The sequence below is a fragment of the Ambystoma mexicanum genome, chromosome 6p, assembly GCF_040938575.1.
Source record: "Ambystoma mexicanum isolate Mex_15411 chromosome 6p, UKY_AmexF1_1, whole genome shotgun sequence".
Classification (NCBI taxonomy): Eukaryota; Metazoa; Chordata; class Amphibia; order Caudata; family Ambystomatidae; genus Ambystoma; species Ambystoma mexicanum.
Genome location: NC_090935.1, coordinates 918,743,668 through 918,769,495, shown reverse-complemented (window position 1 = coordinate 918,769,495; position 25,828 = coordinate 918,743,668). Strand labels below are relative to the sequence as shown.

The 25,828-nt window shown below is 45.2% G+C and overlaps 1 protein-coding gene across 12 annotated transcripts in view; it reads left to right on the top strand.

The window, feature by feature from the left end:
* Window positions 1-25,828, top strand: part of SEMA6A (semaphorin 6A) — a 350,792-nt gene that overhangs the window by 202,387 nt on the left and 122,577 nt on the right. For 7 of the 12 annotated variants that reach the window (XM_069625552.1, XM_069625550.1, XM_069625548.1 and 4 more), the window contains one exon: window positions 614-1,938. The exons of the other annotated variants lie outside the window; for them this stretch is intronic. In XM_069625552.1, the coding sequence (XP_069481653.1) occupies window positions 614-1,800 (1,187 nt within the window). In that variant the 3' untranslated portion in view covers window positions 1,801-1,938. Of the gene's footprint in view, window positions 1-613; window positions 1,939-25,828 lie in introns of those variants that run through there. 12 annotated transcript variants of the gene reach the window in all.

Sequence of the window (25,828 nt, the reverse complement as noted above, 5' to 3'; positions counted from 1 at the left end):
ACGAGACCCTAAATGTACTAGTACCTCTGTGCTTTAGAGATATATTTGATGTGTGTCACCTGTGCAATCAGCAGCCTCTTATCCAACAGCTGCAACCAACCAGCTTGACCCAAGTAAATAATGCATGCCTTGCGTTGTGCTGTGTTAGGGCCCGTTTGGCTCCTGCATCCATTGGACTATATCCGAAAGTGGCAACCACCGGGGGCACGGGCTCTGGATATGCTGTGTGATTTTTGACAGACTCATTTGCTGTCTATTATCCCAGGTGGATTAAATCCTTCCAAAGAATATCTATGATAGATAGACGCTATGGGGCATTGCTCAATTTAATATACCCAAAGTCAGCTAGCTGGTTAGCGTTGCCAGTATTGGCCAGTCTACCTGAGGAATCCTCTGAAGATATCAGGAGTCATTCAACAAGGCCAAACGTCGATAACGTAGCTGGCACAGCCCCATATGATCAAAGGGAATTCATCAATTGTTTCAGCATTGCCATCTAATTTCTAGAAATCTAGCAATGCAATGCCATTTCCACCACAAGGGGAAAAATGTGTTTTAATTGACTGTCCATGTTCTGGTTTGTTTCTTAATCATATTTAATGTTGTGTTGCAGGAGTGATTCGCGAGAGTTATCTGAAAGGTCATGATCAACTAGTTCCTGTCACCCTGTTGGCCATTGCTGTCATTCTTGCTTTTGTCATGGGGGCTGTCTTCTCGGGAATCATTGTTTACTGCATCTGTGACCATCGCAGAAGAGATGGGGACGTCGTCCAGAGGAAGGAGAAGGATTTGAATCATTCTCGCCGGGGCTCCATGGCCAGTGTCACCAAGCTCAGCGGGCTCTTTGGCGATGGTCACTCCAAAGAGCCCCGTCCCGAGACCATCCTCACGCCCCTGATGCATAACGGGAAGCTTGCTACTCCTGGCAGCACAGTCCGAATGCTCATAAAAGCAGACCAGCATCACCTAGACCTGGCAGCTCTGCCAACTCCAGAGTCTACCCCAACTTTACAGCAAAAGAGGAAGCCTAGTCGTGGGAGCCGCGAGTGGGAAAGAAACCAAAATCTCATCAATGCCTGTACGAAAGACATTCCTTCCATGGTATCACCAGTGATACCAACAGATATGCCTCTGCGGGCATCTCCCAGCCATATTCCAAGTGTTGTTGTCCTTCCAATTCCACAAGGCTACCAGCACGAGTATGTGGATCAGCCTCGCATGAGCGATGTGGCTCAAATAGCAATAGAAGACCAGAACGCCACTCTCGAGTACAAAACCATAAAAGAGCACCTGAGCGCTAAGAGCCCAAACCATGGTGTAAATTTGGTGGAGAACCTGGACAGTATGCCACCAAAAGTGCCACAGAGGGAAGCTTCTCTGGGTCCGCCCGCCTCGTCTTTGTCCCAGAATGGCATGGGTAAAAGGATGGACATGCACTCTTCTGCCTATAGCTCGGACTACAAGAGGAGCTACCCCACGAACTCGCTCACGCGAAATCATCAGGCGTCTACGCTCAAAAGAAACAATACTAACTCCTCCAATTCATCTCACCTCTCCAGGCATCAGAGCTTTGGCAGAGGAGACAACCCCCCTCCTGCACCTCAGAGGGTGGACTCTATACATTTCAACGCTGCCCAGCCTCAAGGGCAGGCTGTGACTGTTTCAAGGCAGCCGAGCATCAGCTCATACAATTCGCTGCCCAGGTCCGGGCTGAAGCGTACACCATCTCTAAAGCCAGATGTACCACCCAAGCCTACATTTGTGCCCCTCTCAACATCCGTCAATGATGCTTGTACATAATCGCCATCAAAATGGGGGATGCGTCAGTTAGGCAGAGTTAGCTCTACAAGCCAGTGTTCTGCAGCTGCATCGCCAGTTTCTGATGGACAGGCTGGATGTTGTCACACTGAGAATGCTGGGAAAAGTGGAATATTTTGTAACCAGGCTGTGCGATACCCGGTTGATGTTTGCAACCGCAGGACACTATGGACTGAGGCAACAGCCCTCACTCAAACAGAGAAACTTGAAAACACCACAACCATGAGCCAAAAGCACAAAGATGAATGTTGAATGTTAAATTGTCACCTTCTGACTGCTCGGTGCGATCCTACTAAACTGAGGGAGTTCTCTGAAGAAGAGGAAAACCAGAAGGACAACAACAGACAGACAGACTGTCAAACAAGCAAAATATTTCATTGATGAAGCTAACTGGGACTCAATGGCAGACGTTTACTATGTGCAGATACTGTGAAATGCCCATCAGTGTTACAGCCACTCGGTTCGAGCAGACGGCGGCCATGTTGGGTGTGACTAGGTCAGGCCTCTGCCACCCTACTCCTTTAACCTGTGACAGTTAACGAAAGTAACTTCTATTATTTATTCGATATTTTCCTAAGGGAATGACTCTACTGCAGATCAGCCTCTGAGCAGCTCTCTGGAAAATGCATTGAAACGTATACCTATTTAACACGCTACCCGCTAACTGGAGCAGGTGAACTTTGTTTCCAATAAATTCATTGAGTAAATTAAGTTGAAGCTGGAATTCTGAACTTTTTTCTTTGGGTTTTTTGATAACACAATCTCTTGTTTTCTCTCTCGCTCCCTCTTATGCCATTTCCCATGCTCAGTCTCCATGCAGGGCCCAACCTATACAAGGGGACTATTTATATAAAGTTTTCAGTATATTTTCCAAACTGGCCCTCACATTTCTGGTAGGCAAGAAATTAAATCCCCTAGGGTTCCGAAAGCAGTAGTAGAGAGGGAACTCCTATACTACTCACCTTTGCACCAACCTACATGCACCATTGCTGTCAACATGGCTGTCAGTAGTCGAGAATACTTTCTCTGAAGGCACCAGCTCGTAACGTGCCATCCCATTTCACTTTGCATGTGAGACGGCTGACGACACCCACTGACAGCGCGTGCTCATTAGTATGTCAGTGGTGACCGTGCATAGAAATTCTTCTCTTACCACACGGGTTCTTCGTGGGGATGCATCTGTGAATAGCCTGTTTTCTTCCACATGTAAATTTTGTGCCTTACACTTTCGGTTGTGTTTACTTGTGAGTTGTAGTTTGTATTTTTTCCCGATAAAAGCAAATATTTATTGTCCTGCACTCGTTCTATCAACAAAAGGACGGAAAACTGGAATTAAGGGATTTCAAGGGAGATTTAGTGGTTATCATGAATCTGTTGTTCAAGATTCAGGCAATAAACCACCCCTTCCGGTCCAATCGATCTTTTTGATTTGTGCCAATCATTTCCTGAATCCACTCTCCTCAGACTGTGCTGGCGGTGGAGATCACCGCTGCGGGTGGCAGTCTGTACCACTCCCTATCATTTCAGTATGGAGATTTCCTCATTCGCCAACAGAGCAATTTACGTACTGTCCTTTAGGTCTGGAAGTCCTGCTGGTCATGGAATGCTGTCCATGGCTGGCTCACCGTGGGTAGCGCAGCCTGAGCCGCACAGCCACGCACCAAGTGTATTTACAGTTCTGTGAAATATAACACTAGGTAGTCTGATGCAGGCTGGTTCCTGCTGTGATTATACAAGTCAGCAAAAGGCAAAATCAGAAGCATCCTTAAAAACACCTTCTTAAGAAACTGATTGTTTCTTTTTTTCATTTCCGATTTCCATTTTTTGTGTGTGTCCTTATCAAGTTTCAATTTATCTTTTCTGCCCTCAGAGTACATTTTTATTTTTTAATCAATTACAGTAACTGTCAGCATTCTATAGAAACTTGAGTTTTTATCTAAGTAACAAACTGTATGGTTTCTTTTTTAAAGATTTTTTATACCTGATTTGTTTTACCAAGTTTTTTTTAAATGATTAAAAATAAGTCAGCTAATGTATAGGTGGTCTGTAGAAATTACGGATGGTTTAGACCAAAGTGTGTAACAAGGGTGTCTGCATGTCATTTTTTTTTACTGCTCTTTGAACGTTTTTTGTGTCATGTCAAACATTTCTTCCCACTTAAAGTCTGGCTCATCGGAGTTAGGGTGTCCCCCAGCCTAGTTAGCCCTGGCAGGCATCCTAGCAAAAAAGAGTTTACAGTGAAATGTTATCATTTGCATTAAACAGCATTGTCTTTTTAGTTGGCCAGCTAGGAAATTGTTAGGCTATTGAAAATAAAACACACACCCTATCCAAGACAGACCAGATCCCAAGAGTACAAAACGAGGCCTTCCCATTACTACTAATGAACTAAACGTTCCTTGGCACTGTACGGATGAATCGTCACGGTATAATTTCTGTGCAGCAATCTAACTTGTATTATATAGAGCCCACCGGTCACCTGACGGACATTATGATGCCCATTTTGTACTCGCGTGGGTCTTGCCCAATTCTCTTTCATACCGCTGTGGTCTCCGTCCATGAACCTGAGTGTGCCTTTGCTTTCCACCCTTGCTATACACTTGTAGATACAACAAATTCAAGTTCATAATTGTGTAATATTGTAAGATATCGTGATGTCACCGACTTTTTTCTCCATCTTCACGTTCCCTTAACATCTGATTCACAAATAATGTATGTTGTAAAAAAATAAGCAAGAAAAGGAAAAAAAAGCTCTTTATTACATACAGTAATAAAACAGACTGTTCTACCTTCTTTGTGGCGTGTGTTTTTTTGTGCCTTAATTTGCTGTGGTGTGTGATGTATGCAGTACCCCACCTCCTCTTGCCTCCATTTGCAAGATCCTCAATTAGCAAGTATGCTTGGCTGGTGAAAGTAGGTTACAGTCACCGTGAAAAGTGATGCATTTATAATCTTCGCCGCTCGCGCCATCAGAGCAGCCCAACAGCATGGCGTTATCACAAGGCATTTTTTGCAATTAAAAATGGAATCACACAGTTGGCGCGCTCTGTTCATGCCCTGCATTTTCCTCGTCAGACATTTAAGGGCGTCTCGGCAGTTTCCAAGTAGATCAAGGCTGGGATTTTAGCAGGGCAGGGCCACTAAAAATAGACCGCAGCACAGATGTCCCCTCAGCCTTTTGTTTTCTGTACCAATAAAGGGGTGACATGTGTCATGCACACTGGGCATATATTTTGTAGAGTGCTGAGAGTTGGCATTGCAGTTTTTATGTTGGTTGCCGTTGGTACAGTCCACTTTTATCAGAATGCGGGTATGTCATTTGTCAAACCCCAATGAGGAGTCAAAACTGGTTCCTTGATGACATTGGCTCAGGAACGCGACCGAACCTGCACTAGGGTAACATGTAAATTAATTTCAAGGGAATCTTTTTAATAATCTTTTGGGATGCGTGTTCTGTCATACCCACCTTGTGATATGATGTGCTGTGCAGAGAGTGTTTGGGGAAGCGGCCTGTAGCTTTAGTTTCTGACATGGCCACCATAGTCCAAACGAGGGTTGCAGCAGCTGACTTAGTATGTCTGGATAAGATAATGGGAAACCTGTGGGAATGTAAATGCTCCTGATCTGTCCATCAGCTTAATTTGAAGTATGTAAATTGGGCTGCTGGAGATCCGGCCCAGCTGGGAAGTGGACTAGCCATTCAGACTGGACTATAGCCCGGAGGAGTCGCAGTGGTTCAGCAGCGTTGGCTCCAGCATCTCAGTTCAGTACTTTATACACTTGTTATGAGGGGGGCCTCAATGCTTGAGTCTAGTCTCCTGTTTAGCCTCAGGAAGCTGCATTCCCCCTAACCCCTCTCCCCCCCGCATGGATGAAGTTGGCCTGATCTGCACTGAGGACGTAGATCAATTTCAGTGTCTTGAATTTCTTATTTAAATTGTAGCCATAGCTGGTTGGGTCCCTCTCATCTTCCATAGGTAAAACCTTCTCTCCTGACATCGCCATAGTGGACTAGTCCAACCGTCCCTTGCTATTTGGTGTATTGAGATGTACGCTGGTTTTCTTGGCGCAGCATACCAGAGAGGAAACTTGAATGTTTCTTTAGAGCAGGGCTCTGCAAGATTTGGCTTGTTAGATGTTTTGAACTTCGATTCCCAGGATGCCTCTCCATTGACCATGCTGGCTAGCAGTAAATGGGGTTGTCCTTCAAAACACCTGGAGGACCAAATATTGCAGAACCTGCTCTGCAGTGTCTCAAAACTAAGCCCCTGACCCTACATACTCTCCTGGAAAATGGGAACATAAACACATTTGCAATACCCTTTCTAATTAATAATGTATGCATTCATATTTGACACTGAGCACCACAGCAAGTGAACCTTTTTCATTGGGCGTTTTCTCAAAAGAATGTAAATGACTCGTGTCAGTTCTTCTGGAGCCAGGCCATTGATTATTAGTCACTTCTACCCTTCTCCAAAGCAACTGGATCCATGCCACATTCCTCATCCTTCACTGCCACTCAGCCAGCATCACATTTCGAGATCTACCCCCTCCTAAGTAAGCGCTAGGACCGCTCCTGGAAGAGCCCCCGTTTATCTGGAGATATAAACGTTCCCTTGCTACTGGTGTGGGCATCTTCTTTGCTGCAACTGCGTACATTTCAAAATGGCCGCCTTTCCCTGATCCTCCATAGTAATCGTGATCCAATGGTCATCCCTTGCTGGTTGCTTGGCAATAAATTTGCTCATTGCAGTTGGCTTCTAGCCAGCTACCTTATGTGAGAACCAATTAGAAGTCCTCATTTCTAACATAATTGATTGTAAATGGGCCCGTTATTGGCAAATTATCCCCAGTTTTTCCATTAATTTCACTACAGAATGAATTGGTTGATGCGTAAAACGGGCTTTTACCAAAACAATTCCATGAGCTTCCAAGTACATTTTAACACGCCTGTTAGCTATAGAACTCGGATGATATTTTCCATATTTTGGCGACATGTTCATGTCTCTGATATTGTTGCGCTAGCCTGTACTCTGCTTCTGTACCTAGTCCACGTCTTGCAGTGCTGGGAGATTGAGCTGAGGGTTCACTCTGTTCCTCGCTGCTGACATCCAAGCCCACGCCCTGTGTGGCTTTGATTGGTGTTGCAGTCTTCCTTTCCCACTATGCACACCCGTGGGGGCTGGAAAGCCCTACCTCTTTGGGTGCTCATTGGGTGCTCATTGTAATTACTCTAGACTTGGATTATCAGTGCCAGTTCTATCTAGGCTCTGATTAGGCTGTTGCGGGTGAAGTCTCCCTGCCAATATTCTAAAATTTGAAACTCCAGTATTTCTTCCTCTCTGACCTCTCCGATTCAGGCTGGTGGCCAGACATTTGGAGAGTACACTTCAGTAGAGATGACTGGCATTGTGATACTCCCCCTTAGTCCTGTGCCACGTTATATTGCACCTGGAAAATATTCTGTAGTATTTCAGTAGTGCCCGGATTTCACCTAAATAACCAGCATGCTGAAGGCTCTCATAGCCAGTCAGCCTGTAGGACACCTTCGCTCAGCGCTCCTCAGCTTCTGAAGTTGCAATGGCTACATGGCCGCGCAGCAGCCAGTGGTACTCACGCACACAGTCTCGCCCTGGCCATTTTCATGTTGATTTGCATCGTTCACACCTGCGCATCAGAACATGGTGAACTGAGCATGTTTAGCATTTCATGTCGTATGGATGAGTGCCATCTCTGTAAGAACAGTTGGCGAGTTCTATGCTCCCAGAGTTCACTTCCCTTTAGTGCTCATGTAACAGAGTCAAAAGTTTTCCCAGAGTGCAAGTCGGGAGGGTTCGTCCTTTTTTTCCAAAATGTGTCATGATCTATTGTTCAGATTGCCCCAGTTATCTTAATCTGGAACCTGCATGTTTGTTTGTTTGTTTTATTATTGATAATGCGCACCAGACCCGAGAGTATCGGGCGCAGGCGGCGGCAAGAAGATCTTAAGCTTTGGTTCGCTGTTCTCTTGCAAGAGAGCCTTGCTCAGAGGACCCTCGGTGTAGACTAGCGTACCCTTTGAGTAATTAGTGGCTGGTTCTCAAATCTGCACTTCGAGCATTCTATTTTCTGTTCTATTTTCTTTAAATGCTCTAGACAGGTCTGTTCCACCACCATTAGTAGTATGCAAAATACCAGGGCTTCTAACCAATGTGGATTTTTTTCTGACACCCATCATACTGCCCATCTGGAAGAATACACCTCATGGGAAACACATAGAGGAGTCACCCGCATAGACACCCGCTCATCCTGCTTCTAACAATGCCAACAGTTCAGCAAAATGCCTAGTCTTCTGCTAACATCCTAGGCTCCCCCTCACCCCCTCCTCTTTCAAATCCACGAGAGTGCCTCAAGACCTGGAAAATGGCAATTACGTAGCATAACAAATAGGTGAAACATTCAAGGGCTTGCCCTGCCTGCCACTTTTGCTGAAACCCGTGTGGCTGATTGCTGATTGAAATTAGTATTCCTACTTGGTTGGTCTTTGCTAGATCGGCAGTCCTGTGGAGACATAGGGTGTGCGCACAAAGCTTGTAGTTTACCTGGATCTACGTGATTAGAACAACCAAAAGTGTTTTGTTTCTTTTTGTTAATTTCAATGCAAGTGTACGCGGGACACCCCCGCAGCCATCTCCATACTCCCCACATGAATTTTAACCCTAAATCCCCCCCACATATATTTGCGTTGAAATTCGGACAACAAAACTCGATGTTTTCTACCACACAGTATTCAACGCGGTATTACCTGACTACACTTGCAGTTACATGTCAGTATGTGCTTTGAAGCTGATTAAATGAACTGAAACGAATCAATTCTGTGGAATGGCAAAATCATGTGATAATCAGCATTGCAGGCCCATCGTCTCTACTTTAATAACTCGTCTAAACGTTTGTCCACGCCGCGTATCTCCTGGTTCCCCGGTACTAACACCCCGCGTTAGCAATCCTTCACACAGGTGATTCTCGCACCCCCCCATTGTTGTTTTGGGCTGCTGTCTTTCCGAGTTCAACCCAGCTATTCACAGTCTGTACCTTTGAACCTGCTAATCATTGGTTGCGCATACCGTAGCACAGGACGACAGTTTCCAGGTGTCTATTACACGTGTAGTCCATTGTCTGTCCAGATGTGGGTGGCTTGGGTCAGCGGGTGTGGCTGCCCCTCATGCTTCTCTTTCATTCTGCAACTCTGGTGGCCAGAGCCTCCACATTCCTGCCTTGTGGGAATTCACACAGTCCTGGCCTGGGATTTCGCCGAGACGTGTCTAGACCAAGTCTCTTTGGAGTCTTCTTTTCCTCTCTGCTTTGTCAGTAATCCTTAGCAATTCACATCTGGCTCATCAATTACTTCATGTGAAAGGTGGCATTTGTGGAAGTATTGTTTCACACACAAAATAATGTCATGCTAAACAAGGCAACACGCACGCACATTTTATTGAACACTGGAGCCAAGGTGTTGTCGAAACGGAGTCGACAGCCGTGATCAGAGATGGGCAGATTTCCGGGTAGGAATTTTGGAATAACCATTGTTTCTGTTACAGGAGACAGCCTAGGAGTTGTCAAATCTATGCTTATAATATGTCAGGGATTTTATTGAACAAAACCAGTGGTCAAAAGGGAATGACAATTTGGGACTCCGTAGCACTCCCGCTTTCGTCTGTCACTACACTCCGATAAGTGGTGTTGCTTTCAGCTCCTGCCTTTCTAACACATCAGACTAATATTGCAGCCCTCCTTCCTTTGTCATGAGCGTTTGTAGCACAGAGAGTGATTCCTACATGGGATCACATTAGTGGAGGCGCAAGTTGGTGGTTGGATCATGAAACCATTGCAAGGCGTTAAGCTCTGGGGAATGCAGGGCTGAGTGTCATATTCTCATTTGATCCTTTTCCTAGTTTGGCATTGGCTCTCACGATAACCAAAAGGTCCTTTCCATTCCATGTACTTCACTGTGTGTGCCTTCGCTTTCGCAAACACTCTACATTTCCATAACACTGCTTGATCCCTCGCTGCCAGACTAACGGGGCACCCTGAAAGCTAAATGTGATTGAGAACGAATGTGTGAATGCGTTTTACAGCATCGTGTGCAAATGAAGCTTGTGAGGCACCGTTACATACCCAGATGGGGCAGCAAGGTGATGTGTCCAAGATCACAAAGGGTGTCAGTGGGGAATGAGGGACATGAAATCAGAGCTTCTCAAACCAAACCCTGTGCTTTAACCATACCTCCGTCTACATTTTCCATGCAACTAATCCATCCTCCCATGCTTCTCCCAGAAGGTAAATGAATCATTGAAGGCCAGAAAAAGGACAAGCTTTTATGTGTGTTGATGTTCGTCTTGCTTCTGTGAAATCCTTCATGGGCCAGTTTAGGAAAGAAAACCCTTACATAGAATTCAGAATGAAGATTTCTAAGCCATCAAATGTACTACAGAATCCACCCAAAGGCATCTCACATGAAGAAAACCAGGGGGGCGAAGTGGGATGAGTTAGAAATAGTCCACTGTGGAAAGTCAGAGGGGTGAACCTGAAGGCACAGTTGCTCAGAGAAGACAGACCAGGGAAAGCATGTTCTAGGGCTGATAACAGAGGAAAACAAACATCGAGCAAGCATTTTCTTGTAATTAAAGTGATCTGAACATTGCCCTGAGGGGAGAGGGAATGTGGCAGGGATAGGCCTCCTTAGCCTACTGCAGCTAAGGGAAATCTGTGGAATCTGATTGTCCTCTTTCTATTACCACCCCTAGGTGCTCAGGCTCTGCCTCCAACGAGCTCCTTATTTACGGTAGATAGCAGGATGCATTTACTCGTCTCAGACAGGGAAAACTGTCATTAGACGTAAGCAGATTGCCTCTGGAATAAGCCGTGTCCTCTATGATTTCTTGATATCACGAGCCATGGTGGGGTTCATTTGGTGTATCTTTTTGTGATGTTTACAACAAGCTTCATTTTTTGAGAAATGTTCAGCCCATCCCAACAGCATTCTTTGTATTTCAGACGCGTTGGGTTCCCTGTAAAGTCACTTCACCACCAGTCCTTTGAAGATCTGAACTGCCTGGCACATGAACGAAGAGCCTGGCACCCAAATTCCGATGGGATGCTAAGCATCACGTCCTCCAATATCCCGTGCACACCTGAGCCTCGGTGACGTGACGGGGCCATTGGCCTCCAAGGTCACGCCCTAGCTGATTGCAGTGTCCTTTCCATGCCATTTCTGCTCTGCAAATCAGATTCACCCCTCTCCCCCGCCACACAGTCTCCAAGAGGTAGAGGTTTCATTGCAAATCTCATTTCATAATTCCATGTGCACAAACGCTTGGCTCTTCTAGCCTAGTTCCCTGATGGCGAGGAAAGGTTCATACTGTAATAGATTCGATATAGCAGGAGTTTGTGTGTAACCTGTGTCCCAAATTGCAGTCAAGAGGAAGACATTTCACGTCATGAGCTTATGCTTGATCCACGTGACCTAAGGTTCCATGGCACATTTCTACACCCAAATCCACCCACCCTGCCCTTTCCCATGGCCACATTTGGGCGCCCAGATTCCCATTTATGGGCTTTAAAAATGTTCCCATGCGCTGAGTAGCTCAAGAGGAGTTTTACCCGCATGTTAAGGTCATCTTTCTGGGAAATGCTAAGGACCTTTGGGAGCTCTGCTGTGCACAATATAGTCCATCTGTGGCTTAGTGCCTTATGATTTCAGTAAACAGCATCTCTTACTGAAAAATGTCATCTCTCGAATGCTGTGCCTGCCTCTTAGCCTAGTCTCCGTGCTCTTAAGAAGGGCACAGGGAAGGCTAAATATAAAGGGGTTCAGATGTGTCTTGGGCCTGAAAGGTTTTAGGAGCTACTTCAGGGCTGGATGATTCCCGTTCTATTCTCTATTGCACTACAATTCTGCTGACACAAGTCTGTTTACCTTCCTCATAGGTTTGCTTTCACAAGGTAACATGCGCTAGTATTCAAGGAAGGTGCAGTGTTCAGGTGAGAGTGCTGCCCTGTGGACCCAGGCACTGCCTTCATTGTTTGGGACACTGCAGCTGTTCAAACTATGCTCGTCCCATCAGTAAGAACCACCTAAGCCTCACTACAAATACCTTATTAAAAGGCAATTTGGTGATTAAGAATCCTCCCCGTCCTGTTCCAGGAAATGCCGCACCATTTATTGACAGCTGTCGGGACCCTTGATTGCTAAGCATCTCGCAGTATCACATCCACAGCATGAGAAAGAGTTAGCAGCATCGGTCGAAGAGCTCCTCTGATGTCACAGTCCAGCCCATTGCTGCTTGAAAGAATTTAACACAGTAGTATGGACCTGATCAGTGAGCATACTCATAAAAAACGTTAACTGTGGGCAAAAGAGAATCGCCTTAGTCCTGACCCCAATGTTGGGGTATATGGAAACGAGGACGGTTCCCAGTGCCCCCACATCAGCATCAATACCAGTTGACCCTACATATCTTCAAATACCCACTCTTCAACCGTGAATGATGAGATGTTCACTTGACTGCTGCAGAGAGGGGACTGTGGCCAAACCTTAGGCATTCGCTTCTTGCATCCTGAAGATTAGAAGTTCCTCAGTGGGCCTGAATAAACCTGTTCGGGTCACTCATTTACCAGCCCCAATGATGACTCTAAAAACCCTCAGAAGTTAGGAATCCAAGAGACACACATCAAACCAATGGCCACAGGTTTATGCATCTTGAGTGCTCCCCAGGGTCTCCTCTTTGCTGGATGTCCACACATGATCATCGATGGCCCACCCTAGTTCATAGGTGTTCTGTTGAGACCAGGATTGCGATCCTTTAGGTCCGAATTTTAGGTTTCATGTTCTGTACCTCAGAGGCTCCTCCATTACCAATGACTTTATCTACCCACGGTAAGGGTTTATTGAGATGTGTCCCATTTCTGTGGTGATTATTCTTCCCCAGTTAGTGTTGGAATGACTCACAGCTTTTCTAGTTCACATCCTCTCGTATCCAGAGAAGCCACCGTGCAATCAGACAATGCCCCCATCACCACAGTGATTGGCTACATCAAGTAGGGGTAATGTGAGCATCCCCCTCAGGATGTTCTGGATAGGTCAAGGGGCAGCTGACTACGGTGCATGTCCTGATCACCTCTCTTAGAATAGAACTCAGATTTGGAATAATACCTAATCAATCAAGGCAATTGTGTGAGCTATTCATTGAAGATATTCACTCTTACTCCTGGATGTTGGTTGCGGGGCATAGCACCCTACTGACCTATACCACCAGGAGATTCCTAGCCCTCCACCAGCCCTGAAACCTCAAGCTCTTTATCCAAAACCTCCACCAGTGTTTTTCAATTAGTATATTCATAGTAAATCAGCTATAGGCATCCGTGTGAACTCAGGGTACTCAGTTGAGAACATTGAAAGCTAATTTTCTGAACATCAGTGCTGGATTCCCAATACTGGCAGAATACACCAGTCCTGGCCACGCAGCTGGGAGTGTAGTGTTTACTCTTTGCCAATTTAAGGTTTGGACACATTATTGAGACTGTCATCAAGGGTGACAACAATAATGGTTGTGAACAAACATTGGATGCTAATTCTTTTGACTAATAAGGACCTGGATCAGAACTGAAGTGGTGCCGTGCAGGGGGTATTCATTGTAACCCTGTGCAAAATGATATCACCTTGTGACCTTTCTTTAATACCTGCTGTACAAACTGTGAGACTGGACGATTCGCTGCTGCAACCAATCTTTTACGATTCTGGCATCTCACCCACTAGTCTGATGTACAATTCTGAAAGGACTCTGCTTAGGTTATTGCTACTGCCCCTCCACCAAACTCTCAAGTGCGACCGGCTGTTTTGGGCCATAGCAAAATACTTGTATCCTGCCCTCACTTTGGTGGCCTGGTGCAGCTGCCGACACACAACGGGACATGTTTCTCTGGGAAAAGCTGAACAGAGTAAAATGCTACGAAGAGTAGCATAATAGTAGAGCTTCTATGTATTGGATTCTATCTGAGCAGAACTGTTCTGTGCCTGCCGATTCATGCTCTGAAAGTGGTGAATTGCAGTAGAGCGGAAGTGTGGGGCCCATTTGCACACTGCACGCTGTCATTGGCAGTGTTATGGACAGCACTGGTGCTTGAACTGCATGGCCTTCCAGGCAAACGTAGCCGTTGCCGACCTTTTGTCTACCACAGGCAATGAACAGCATCTATATCACGACTCTGTGATCAAACATTTCTAAAATCCCAAACTGTCCAGTCTGTGGATGGAGAAAGTAATGTATCCAAACAACAAAAGTGGACCCTTGGATAGAGGATGATAACCAATTCACTTATCTTTTTTGTAAATATCAACAAATGATTCATTCAATTCTTAGCAAACTTTTTTTTAATTGAATTTTCACCTCTTCGGTGTAAAAAATAATAATTCAAGGCATAAAAACACACTAGTTCAAAATAACTTTTTGATCCATAAAACCATTCATCCCTACATTCAATACATTCACTTCCTCATCCAAAAACTCATACTAATACAAAGTAACCCAAATCTAAAGGTCACATCCAGCAACTTTATACATAAAACAAAACAATTCGATCCTCCTAATTCAAAATTCAAATCACTGCAGGTTTTTGATCATGCAGTAGGTCGACACATGTTTCAGTTGTATCTTAAGGTCTATATTCCGTCCACTATGTACGTCAACCATCTTCAGGACGTAAAACGGGAACAACGGTAAAGTGCCCTTTGGTATGGTAGGGTGGATCAAGCTGCCTCAGTCTTGTAGTGGCGGTGTGGGCAACAAAAAAGAATGGACTAATCCTGTCTGCAATCATAGCAGATATCCCCAGTAGTTGAAGACAAACTTGGAGAAACAACAGGCGGAGCCTCCCTCGTAATATTTCTGATAGAGTTCTCCCGGTTCACACCCTTCTTATTCGGGGTTCCTTTGGAGACACCTTTTTAATATGTGGTATCAGGCGTCTGATCAATACTTGAGACTTTACAGTCTGTTCTCCGTTGACATGTACTAGACAACGTCTCTTCTGTTGATCGACACGATAGTTAGTCGATTAGATCAGGGTCCAAGTAAATGGCCAAATTTCCTTATCGCCTTGAAGGGTTTTCGTCGATATTTATAAAAAAGATAAGTGAATTGGTTGTCATCCTCTATCCAAGGGTCCACTTTTGTTGTTTGGATACATATTTAGCCCGAAGGACCCTGGATACTACTGGGCAATCCCCTCTATTTTTTTTAATGGAGAAAGTAATGGCCATAGGGCTATTGTGTATTTCCATAGCAAGAATTTTGGTACTGAACTTTCAAATTGAGTAAGCCCTAAATTCACTAGAAAACTATTTACCAGTCAGAGCATCAGAGGAGGCTCTGCACTGCATCTTCCCCGCAATGCATTGTCCTCTCCTACAAGACTTTGGTAGAAATGCAGTAGTAGAAACGGAACCTACTGACCTCTGATGCCGCCAAGCCTTTTTCCTTGGGCACTGCAAAGCCATGCATATGGCTATTGGGACATTATTGCCCCCACCCTACAGCTCTGCTTTCTAAACCCCTGGCCCAGGTTTGGGCTTACTTTCAGAAAAGGCCTTTTGCCAAGTCTGCTGAACAGGCCTGACAGGTCTATGCAGCACAATCATGCCAATGCATAAAAACATTGACTTTGTAAGGGCTTTGTGCTCACCATAGTGGGTTATTTTAAACAGCTTTTCCAGCTTCATGATGTGTTTATTTCTTGTTTGACCGATCATTTGAACAGGATCCATTTACAAACTATCTGGGAGTGAAAAAGCCAACAGTTGAACTTGGTCTGGAGGGTTGCCCAGAGCAATGGCAGACGTTAAGATTCATTCTAAACCTTCCAGGCATCACCTCTTCTATTTTGACGTGTGACTGCATCTATTCAGTGTGATCTCTCTCACAATCACATTCCATCTATTTCCTTCATACCCCTGGTCAGGCAGACAGGGAAGGTGCTCAGGTATACACACCTTTGGCACAGCTGCCTTTCATCTAGCTGAGCAGATGGCAACATTGGAGGCAGGAAGAGTGAGGACCAGCACCACAGATCATAAACCCTCATAGACACAGTGACGACAGTCTTCCAACCTGATGTGGCATGGACCGAATTGACCGATGTGCATGAGATGAGAAGCCTTGCTCGAGGTAAATGGCACATTAAAGTGTAGTGCACCACAGAAATGCCCATAGGTAGAAAGGCACGGAAAGCACCGGGTAGTATCAGAGGTTAGAAATCAGGTGTCAGATTTTCAGTATACTCCTCATTAATATTCATGTGATTAATTTGCATACAGTGATTCTTAATGTATGCGTGTTTGTTCTCATGAATATTAATGGGTATCTGGTCATTGCATCGAAAGCCATACCATCGAATGCATTTGCATACACATTTTTACATCTGAAAAATGTGCATCGAATGCATGTTTTTGGGTGTAAAGGGTTCATTTTTGTTTAGGTGGATTTTTAAAGGTAAAAACGGGGGTTTGGCGGGGGAAGCCCCCCTCCCAACAAAAGAAAAAACGAATGCATTCGATCCAAATTTTTCAGATGGAAAAAATTTGGTGCAAAGGCACCTCGATGCAAGGGATTCGATGCAATGAACATAAACCATATTAATGAGGGATGTGCTGAAAACCCGTCAGGATTCCAGCCCGCGAGGCCTGGAGTTGGACAACCCTGTTGAATAGACTTGCATAGGAAGACCAGGAAACAGACATGCACATCTTGGAAGGTCAGGTTTGGAAAATGTTCACTGTGTCAGCAAGAAAATCACATTGAGAAATCCGCTTTTCACAGGTAGTGGCCTGGATTTAATTTCACCTCCTTATAGCGCAGAGTTTCCCTGATTTGGATATATCTATAGAAAAATAAGCCATATAGCGCATTCCTCCAGTGAAGGCTAGCATGAAGTCAAATATACTACACGGAAAGCAGGTAGATGACCGGTATAGTGTGGCCATCCATATCCATACCAGTTGTATGTTAAGCATCAATTGTAGTGGTCACAGATCGGCAAATATATATTTAAATATGCTGTATCTAAGACATACCAAAGGGAGTGTTCTTGATTAGGGGAGCTTTAGGCTGTCAGATATTGTTCAGAAAGTTGCAGCTTAATCTGCAGCTAGCAGCAGGTGGGTTGAACAGTGGGTGTTGTTCAAGTAACTAAGTAAGGCCGTTTGAGCCTAGGTGCCCAACAATGGTAGGAAATGAAACAGACTCCACGATCCCAGGACAACTGATGACTAGAGGACACTGACTGATATGTTTCCAACTAGGAAGAATATCCATATTCATGTCCTAAGCAATGGACCGCACCATGGGGGTTTTCTCATAAAGACCCCTCCATTGTGGGATGGACAGGGTAAGGTCCTGTGGAACATATGAGCAATCATTCAGATTTATTGATTAATTCTAATTAATTGAGGCCCCATAGAAGCTTCACCCATTTAATAAAAACATTACTATGCAAGGGAGGTAGCAGAAATGAATAGGGTATACAGTAACCAATTCAAAGACACAAGAAGATCCAGCATCAGAGGACAGCGAAAAGCATAGTTGACACAGGTCTGCAACCTTCGGCTCTCTAAATGTTTTAAACTAAAACTCCCATCAGCCCTAGCCAGCATAGCTCCCGGCGAGGGGGATCATGTGAGTCGTAGTTCAAAACATCTGGAAAGCTGCAGGTTGCAGATTCCTGATATATGATGGTGGGAGGAGGGAGGTGGTCAGGGGAACAGTGGCCCACACGGAGAAATCTGTGGGGCAATGAAAGATACATTTTTGTTCAGCTATGCTAGTAAAACCGAGAATGTTGTGTCTGTGGGTGAGAATGGGTGGGGCGGGGATTGCCATTTTAACACCACATTTGTAGAAGACCATGAGAATATTGTTTGCTGGAGGAATTCCTGTGTACAGTCCTGAAATTACGGTAAGTGACGGAAATGCAAATGGACTGGCGGTGAATGGAAGCCGGGTTACACGAAGATCACTGCAGGAGCTTGCAAGATATAAGGTGGGTGAAGCAATGGTCCTATATGTGATACATCATATGACATTTTTCTAGTCACTCGACAGATATGCCAAACTTGAACCAAACTCCAGCACGATGGGAGAAGGGAGGGGGGATCTAGCCTGACAACCAGGGCCTCATGGTGGTGAGATCAGAGGGAGTCGCCCTCAAAAGAGAGGGATAATGCAATGCATTGAACCCAGTGCATTGCAGGATCTGCAGCCAAGTTCTTCTGCAAAGGCAAAGTCATGCCAGAGGCGTCTAAATGAATTTTTGACTGGAATCCTACTGGCAAGTCATGTGATTTTAGTAAAAGCCCACTACCGCTCAATGCAGAATATTCAGAAAGAAGTATTGCAGCATCAGAATGGGGTATTCGTAAGGGAAACCTAAATATCAATGAAGGTTTCGTATTCAGGAGAATACTGGCGATATGTTGGATGAGCCCACAAGGTATAGACATTCGTGCAAGACCCAGTTGAGTATAGAATACATGTGGGGCCCTGAGTGCAGTGATGAAAGGTGTGCAACTAGCAGGGAAGCCTTTGTGCTGCATGTCATTACTGAGGATTGATCTGGAACAATGCTTCAGGATTCCTGTGCGAAGAGATGAGCTGATGTCCACCTGAGTGAAGGAGGCGGCATGATACTCACATTGCACTTCTCCGGGACATTTAGTGATGTGAGCAGGGAGGTGATTGGCAGGCTGGGTGTGCCATGTCAAGCCTAGCTACCATCACCTTCTAGACATCCATACCGGACCTCTACATGAGGTAAGCTTTAACGGTAAACGCTCTTTACCGCACGCTGCATTCTGGGAACATTGCACACAGTAAATCCCACACGAGTATGAGTTTGAAATCCACATACAATTGCTGCATGATTTCCCCCCACCCAAAAGGTACAGGTAAACTTGTTGAAACCCTCCAGCAAAAAAAAAAAAAAAACACTTCCCTTTAACTTCAGGGACATAAAGATGCAAAGAGACACTAAATGATGGTGAAACTCCCCTCGCCCCGCTTGCCATGCAATCCACAGAAGAGTTATTGCTGACTTCACTGTGCATTTTCTTGATCCACCACTGTACCCTATACTTCCAAACAGGTATGGACATCATTTTCTTTTTAAACATGACATGCTGACTTCTGGAAATACTCCATGCACTATGCCTGAAAATCTGCGTGTTTCACTACACTGCACGCGGGGTGGCAATGTTCGAATGCTGGAGAGACTCGCACATTATCGCCTAGAGTAATGTGCTTTTCACTTAATGTTTCCACCTATATCCATTGGTAGAAGTGTAACGAAAAAAGTAGTGGAACTTGGTCTCGGCAGGGGAGAGGGTAGGTGGAAGCATGGTGCAACATGTGACAAGGTGTTGCGGCCGGGGCATTGCAATAGTCTAAGTGGCTAGTAACTACGGCTCCTATCACAGCTTTACACTTGCATAGTGACATGAATGGACAAATCCTCTATATAGAATGGTCAATATGGTCGTAAAAAGTAGAGGAATGGTAAACAGAAAAAAATAAAGTATTGGAACACTGCTCCCGGCCGTCCCCGCCCACTTCGATCACTGCCTGTATTCCAGGATAAAGTGCCGTACTCTTTGAGGGTAAATACTTCTTCAGTGCTAAAGCAGGGTGTAGAGAATGTACCCCATTGTCTCAGATGTCTGCCTTCAACCGTCCTAAAATGCATTACGGTGACTCCTGCTCAGCTATAGGTGTCCAGTGAGTCCAGGCCTTCCCATCCATGTGCAATGAGAGAACCAGAAACAAAGGGCTGGCCTTCCTGCATCTGCTGGATGCTCTTGCCTTTGCTTCCAGGTCAGTCCATCCATCTAAACGCGCTCCAGATGTAGATGCCTATATTGCTGTTCAAAGATGGATTTGAACATTCAAAGACATTACTGAGTTCACAGTGGTATTTACGAGGCTGGTATCCTGCTCTTCCTTATCCTGAGGTCCGTGGGTGTCGACACTTACATCAAATTTAAAAAGTTTAAAGATATTTCTGCAGACACAAATACTCTAGTTTCCATCCGTCAGTAAAACAAACGTACTTGTGTGCAAACAAGCAAGCACTACTGATGTGGACCCTATCCATTCGGAATTCCTTTATTAACCAGAACCTTCCACTCTATCTGTGTGTAGGTAGTGCCTTACCACAAGAAGCTCAGAGTTCCTGCATTCCAATAACTGCATGAAGAGCTTCTGAACATTAGGAGTTTCCCTTTCTACAATATATCAGCTGCAAATCAAAGGATCGTTTCATAGATGCACGCAAGTCCCTTGCCTTCTCTCTGGATGATAGGACCTGGCAAATGTGGCGTCCATTCTTTATTTTCAATCGGGGAGTCTCTATCTTTTGGTCATGTTTTACCACCCTCTGATATTGATGGCCTCTTGAATACTTGTTATTTTCCGTGCCAGGCTACCAATATGTTTTCAGTCTTCCCTGGGGTGGGCTAGAGCCTGACCAGTCAGTTAGGAGCCGTGTTCGAGATAAAATTGTAGTTACCTGAGTCTTTGAGTAAAGGGGTCCTGCAAACTGGGGAACACTCCCACACCTGCATAATCAGCTTCAACAATGATGTGGGCACTATTCACTTGTTCTCTCTTTTACTGGTTCAGCCATTACACTTGGTCGGGACACCCTCTGAAAAAAGTGGCACTTGATTTGACACAGGCCTGGCTCATCGTGGATTTGTGTATGCAGGACATCTGGGAGAGAAGCAGTGCCTCAAATGAACACACACACACAAAGGCTGAGGACTCCCGCAATGCACCAAAGAGTATGACTAAGAGATGTGCCTGTCGAGAAGGAAGATCGGGCATCGGTGACGCTCCCGATGTGTCATAGAGGCTCGGGCTAAAAGCATCTGGTTTACACAAGTGCCTGCAGCAGTTGGGAAAAGATGTGGCGTTGATGTTGCCACGTGGCCCCAATTTACCCTCATTGTACCTTTTTAGAGGAAGCCTGTCCTTAAATTAGGAAATTCAAGCCCAAAACTCCCTTCTCCTGGTTGACCTGTTAGTTAGGCTATTTAAATGTACTGTATGGAGGTTCCCTGAGGAGGGAGTCACATTCCTTCAGCCTTCTCCTCACAGTGGATAGAGGCAGAAGAAAATACAGCTAGCCACTGCCTCCAGGATCTTGACTCTGCCAAGGACACTAGTAGCCTCAGCCGGAGTCTGTGTCTTAAACCCAATTGATTGAGTCCAACAACAAGGACAGGATTAGGTTAGCATGACCTGGGCTACAAGAAGCTCCTTTGAATGTGGCCCAGACATTTTCACATCAGATTAACCGTCGTTTACCGACAGCAAAAACAATGATCTTTGTGGTCCAAAAGTATAAAACCTTTAAGGAATGGGCACACCACACATCGTTAGGTTGGTAGATTGATTTCGCTAAAGCCAACTGCATATAGTTTTGGCACATACACACATTGGTGCGTGGCTGGTATGTTTGTGCCTGCCAGCAGCTAGCACACAGAGTGTGTGGGCTGCAGCCAATCAGCTTTCTGGGATTGTGGGCTCAATCTAATCATAATTACCACGTTTTGAGCGTGCTGTAGGTTGTTTTCCCTAAATAGCCACCACTCAACTGGACACCTGCCCCCATCTCCTCTGCCTTACCCCCCCTAGGCCCCTAGGGAGGTACACTGTCACCAGCTCACATGCGCCACACTTACAGCTCCCACTCGCACTCTTCAATATACTGGCTACGCATTAGCTTTTGTAAACATCACTATAAAACAGAAAAATCCACTGTGCAGGTCCCTACGTTGGGCTCTTAGATACAAGATACTTACATACTTCAAATTCATATTTTCGGTTGCAAATATATACCTTAAAAATCAGCCTCCTCTTTGAACCTCTTGTGCTACGGGCTATTTCTGATACTGCAGCCTCTATTTTCAGATGAAACCTTTTTAAGCTGTTACACTTGCTATACACTACACCCGCAGCTTGCGCCTGCATCCAAATTCCTTTCAGAAGCTGATGCAGACCAGAAATGTGTGGTCTATCTCCATCCCAAGACCATAGGCAAGAACCGCTGCCGCCTCATTTGTGATCCTCCTTTGGCATTATTCAGACTGAGAAGAAACAACTGGCTGACCCTGTGGGGCCTACTGACATCACACAGAAGAACCTCTTGTTGCTGCATCTTAGACTCAGTCATGGGGGATTCCAGGAGGGAAGCAGCCAGTCCTGCATCAACTAAGGCCCTTAGATTTGAGTCAATCCATGGTGACTCTGTCCAGTCCTGACAGAATGTAAACATAGCCCCCTGTCTAGATGCTGCTCGGTTTCAGCATTCCACTTTGAAGAAGAATATAAGCCTCCAATTTCAACTATCTGATTCTTGGGGGCTGAGGACGGAGTCAGCCAGCTCTCTAAGGACCGCTGATCTGCTATGAGAATCACATGGCTGCGACTGCTGGATGGTGATGTACCCTTATGTGATATCTCTGTATTGTGGTAAGGTTAACCACTCTCACAGGGTGTGATACAACATCTAAATACCAAAGTTATCAAAAGGTACCTGGTTTTTGTCATTATAAAAAAGTTGTCTCATTGTCTTGAACAGGTTCAGTGATGTGTGAATGAGGGTAATCACTGTCGGAATTGACGCAAAACAGAATTCCTACTCTGAGGAACGCACATATCATGCTGCTCCCCTTTATCTACCCATCCTTGTAGGGGGCTCCCCAGGCAACCTTGGCGTACTCATAGATGCAGAACTACGTTTAACCCCCATATCAAGGCTCTGAGCTGATGTCTTCTGCCTCACCTACCGCCACTTCTTTTTGATACTCTGAAGCGACTGCATGCAGTGTGATACACAACTCCAATTAAATAAATACATCCATTAGGTGACATAGAGCATGTGCAATTGGGTTTTGCGTACCATTTTATTTTGTTTATGTGCTTGTGAGGGCCCTTCAGACTTCTCCGCTTGCACTTCACTCACACCACTTACCTTTCACCAATAAAGAAAATGTTCACTGTACCACTCACACATACTCGACTTCAGATCAAGCACAATGGATAATGCACACATCATATCCCCATTCAAGAAAAAAAACATCATCACCACGCCTATGTAAAAAGAGTTGTGGATGGTTTCAGGATGCGCATCGACAAATGAAAAAAAATGGTCCCGCTGACACAGAGTCACTGACATAGCAATCATCTCTGCACCTGAACACAATGCTCTACATGATGTTTATAATGTTTTAAACAAGTCCCCTCTGCCACTAATTGAATAGTCACCTCATTCTAAGCGCTGTTCACATACAAAATGATGGACTTTGTATTGCCATATTTGCACAGCCTAAAGTCTTCAGACGGTGCTTCCAAGCCATAGGACTGGCAGTAGGAGACATATCAAATAACGTAGCAAACACCAAAATGGTCGGCCTGCGATTTTTCGGAAATGTTGGCATACACGTAGACCTTGCCTCAAAATGGTGCAAGACGCAAAGAGTTCGAAAACTCTGATTAGTCAGCTTCAAGATATGCAGTTCTTATGCAATCCAACATTAATCAATATATTCACGTGTTCCGTAGGTCTGGAGGAACACTACACAATGCTCTGTAAGTACATATAAGAAACAACACACAAAGAGAGGCAAACCACAGCAGAATGAAGAACAAACAGAGAACTCCCTCCCGCCCCCCTCCCCCAAACTACAAACACCCACACGCTCCAGAATGCAAGGCAGGGCAAATCCCCCCCCCTCCAAACTACAAACACCCACACGCTCCAGAATGCAAGGCAGGGCAAATCCCACCCCTCCCCTCCAAACTACAAACACCCACACGCTCCAGAATGCAAGGCAGGGCAAATCCCACCCCCCCCCCTCCAAACTACAAACACCCACACGCTCCAGAATGCAAGGCAGGGCAAATCCCACCCCCCCGCCCCCCTCCAAACTACAAACACCCACACGCTCCAGAATGCAAGGCAGGGCAAATCCCACCCCCCCCCTCCAAACTACAAACACACACACGCTCCAGAATGCAAGGCAGGGCAAATCCCACCCCCCCCCGCCCCCTCCAAACTACAAACACCCACACGCTCCAGAATGCAAGGCAGGGCAAATCCCACCCCCCCCCCCCTCCAAACTACAAACACCCACACGCTCCAGAATGCAAGGCAGGGCAAATCCCCCCCCCCTCCAAACTACAAACACCCACAAGCTCCAGAATGCAAGGCAGGGCAAAGAGAGCTTAAGTAAATGGTTTCAAATACAACCCGTGTGTAATACATGCTCCCCACAACAAAGACTGCAAGACACTAAAAATAAAACACAACATACAATTAACAATGCTCACTTAAATAAAAGGCATCCAAAATGTTTGTATAAAAAGTAAGGCATCCCATGATCAGTCGAATGCTCCGATCAGCATGAAAACCGGAAGAGCTTTGCTGCTGTGGATGTTAAAGTCTCCATGAAGGGCCAGCTCATGATTTAACTATTCACATTTAGAAAGCGCTTCCCCGAACCAGCGGTATACACAAACTAGAGGTATACACAAGCTAAAGGTCTACACAAACTAGAGGTCTACACAAACTAGAGGTATACACAAGCTAAAGGTCTACACAAACTAGAGGTCTACACAAACTAGAGGTATACACAAACCAAAGGTATACACAAACTAGAAGTCTACACAAACTAGAGGTATACACAAACCAGAGGTATACACAAACCAGAGGTATACACAAAGTATTATGGCATCAGATAGAAATTCCATTCAAGAAGAAGAAGTCAACGTTTGAGCTTTAAGCAAGGTGTGAATGATGAGAGAGAGCAGAATGAGCAGCAAAGGGAATGGTGTTTACAGAGTTATTGCGCCAGAAGTGCAAAGGAGCGAACGCAAGAATATGCAGAAGGGAGTTGGGGGCGAGGGGCAGTTTGAAGAAACGGAGATGAAGGCTCAGAAGTACCTGTGGGTCTATAGAGAGAGATCAAAGAAGAGAGATGAGAATGAGCAGGACTATGGTGCCACTCAAAGAGAAATCACAAACAGTAAAACTGGAGACAGTCAGGAAAGGGGATCAATTGAAGAGGGGCAGGAGATAGATAAATATGAGCACAAGCACACACGTTTGCAGTTTCAAAGCAAAACAAAAAATCATGAAAACGTACAGAATTTTCACTTTATTTCACAGGATGTAAGCGAAAATGGGAAAAAGGCCCCAGAGTTGGTGTACTCTGAAAAATAAGACAATGATATGAATACGTCCAAAACATGAGCATTAAAGGACACACACACACGGAAAATGGCTTCCCAGCATCCAAAAACAAACACACCCTGAGAAACATCCATTAGGGCAGTTTCCACAGGCCAAATACCATGCATGCACCCCCACACAAGCACCCCGCTAGTTAACAAAGAACTGCATGATACACTACGTTCAAACACATTATACACTCCCGTACTCACAAATGCACAATATCATGCATGCACCCCATCACTATATCAACTCTAGGGACTTGCCCCGTGCTCACGCACACCCCGAGGAAAGACATCATAATAAAGTGCGAACCAAAACATAGGGTTTTGGTCACTGATCAAAAGGGAAAGCCCCATAACGTATGCACTGCACTAACAAACATACACATCACGAGTTCCCATCAAAGTCAAATATCCACCCAAAACAGGTTTAAGTTGCACACCACCATCCTTCTGTCCAATAGCAATGATACACACACTCAGCCACAGTGTCGCCACATGCACACCACACACATAAAAAGTTCATACAACAACAACAAATCCCAGCAGGCCCAGAGTGGCACAACATAAATCATTTGTGGGCAAACATCCATACAAATGATACACCAAGGTATACTCCTACGTCCAGTCCTCTTTCCTCCATACTTATGGGACATCTCTCCGTCCTGTTGGACGGGACCGGAGCACTT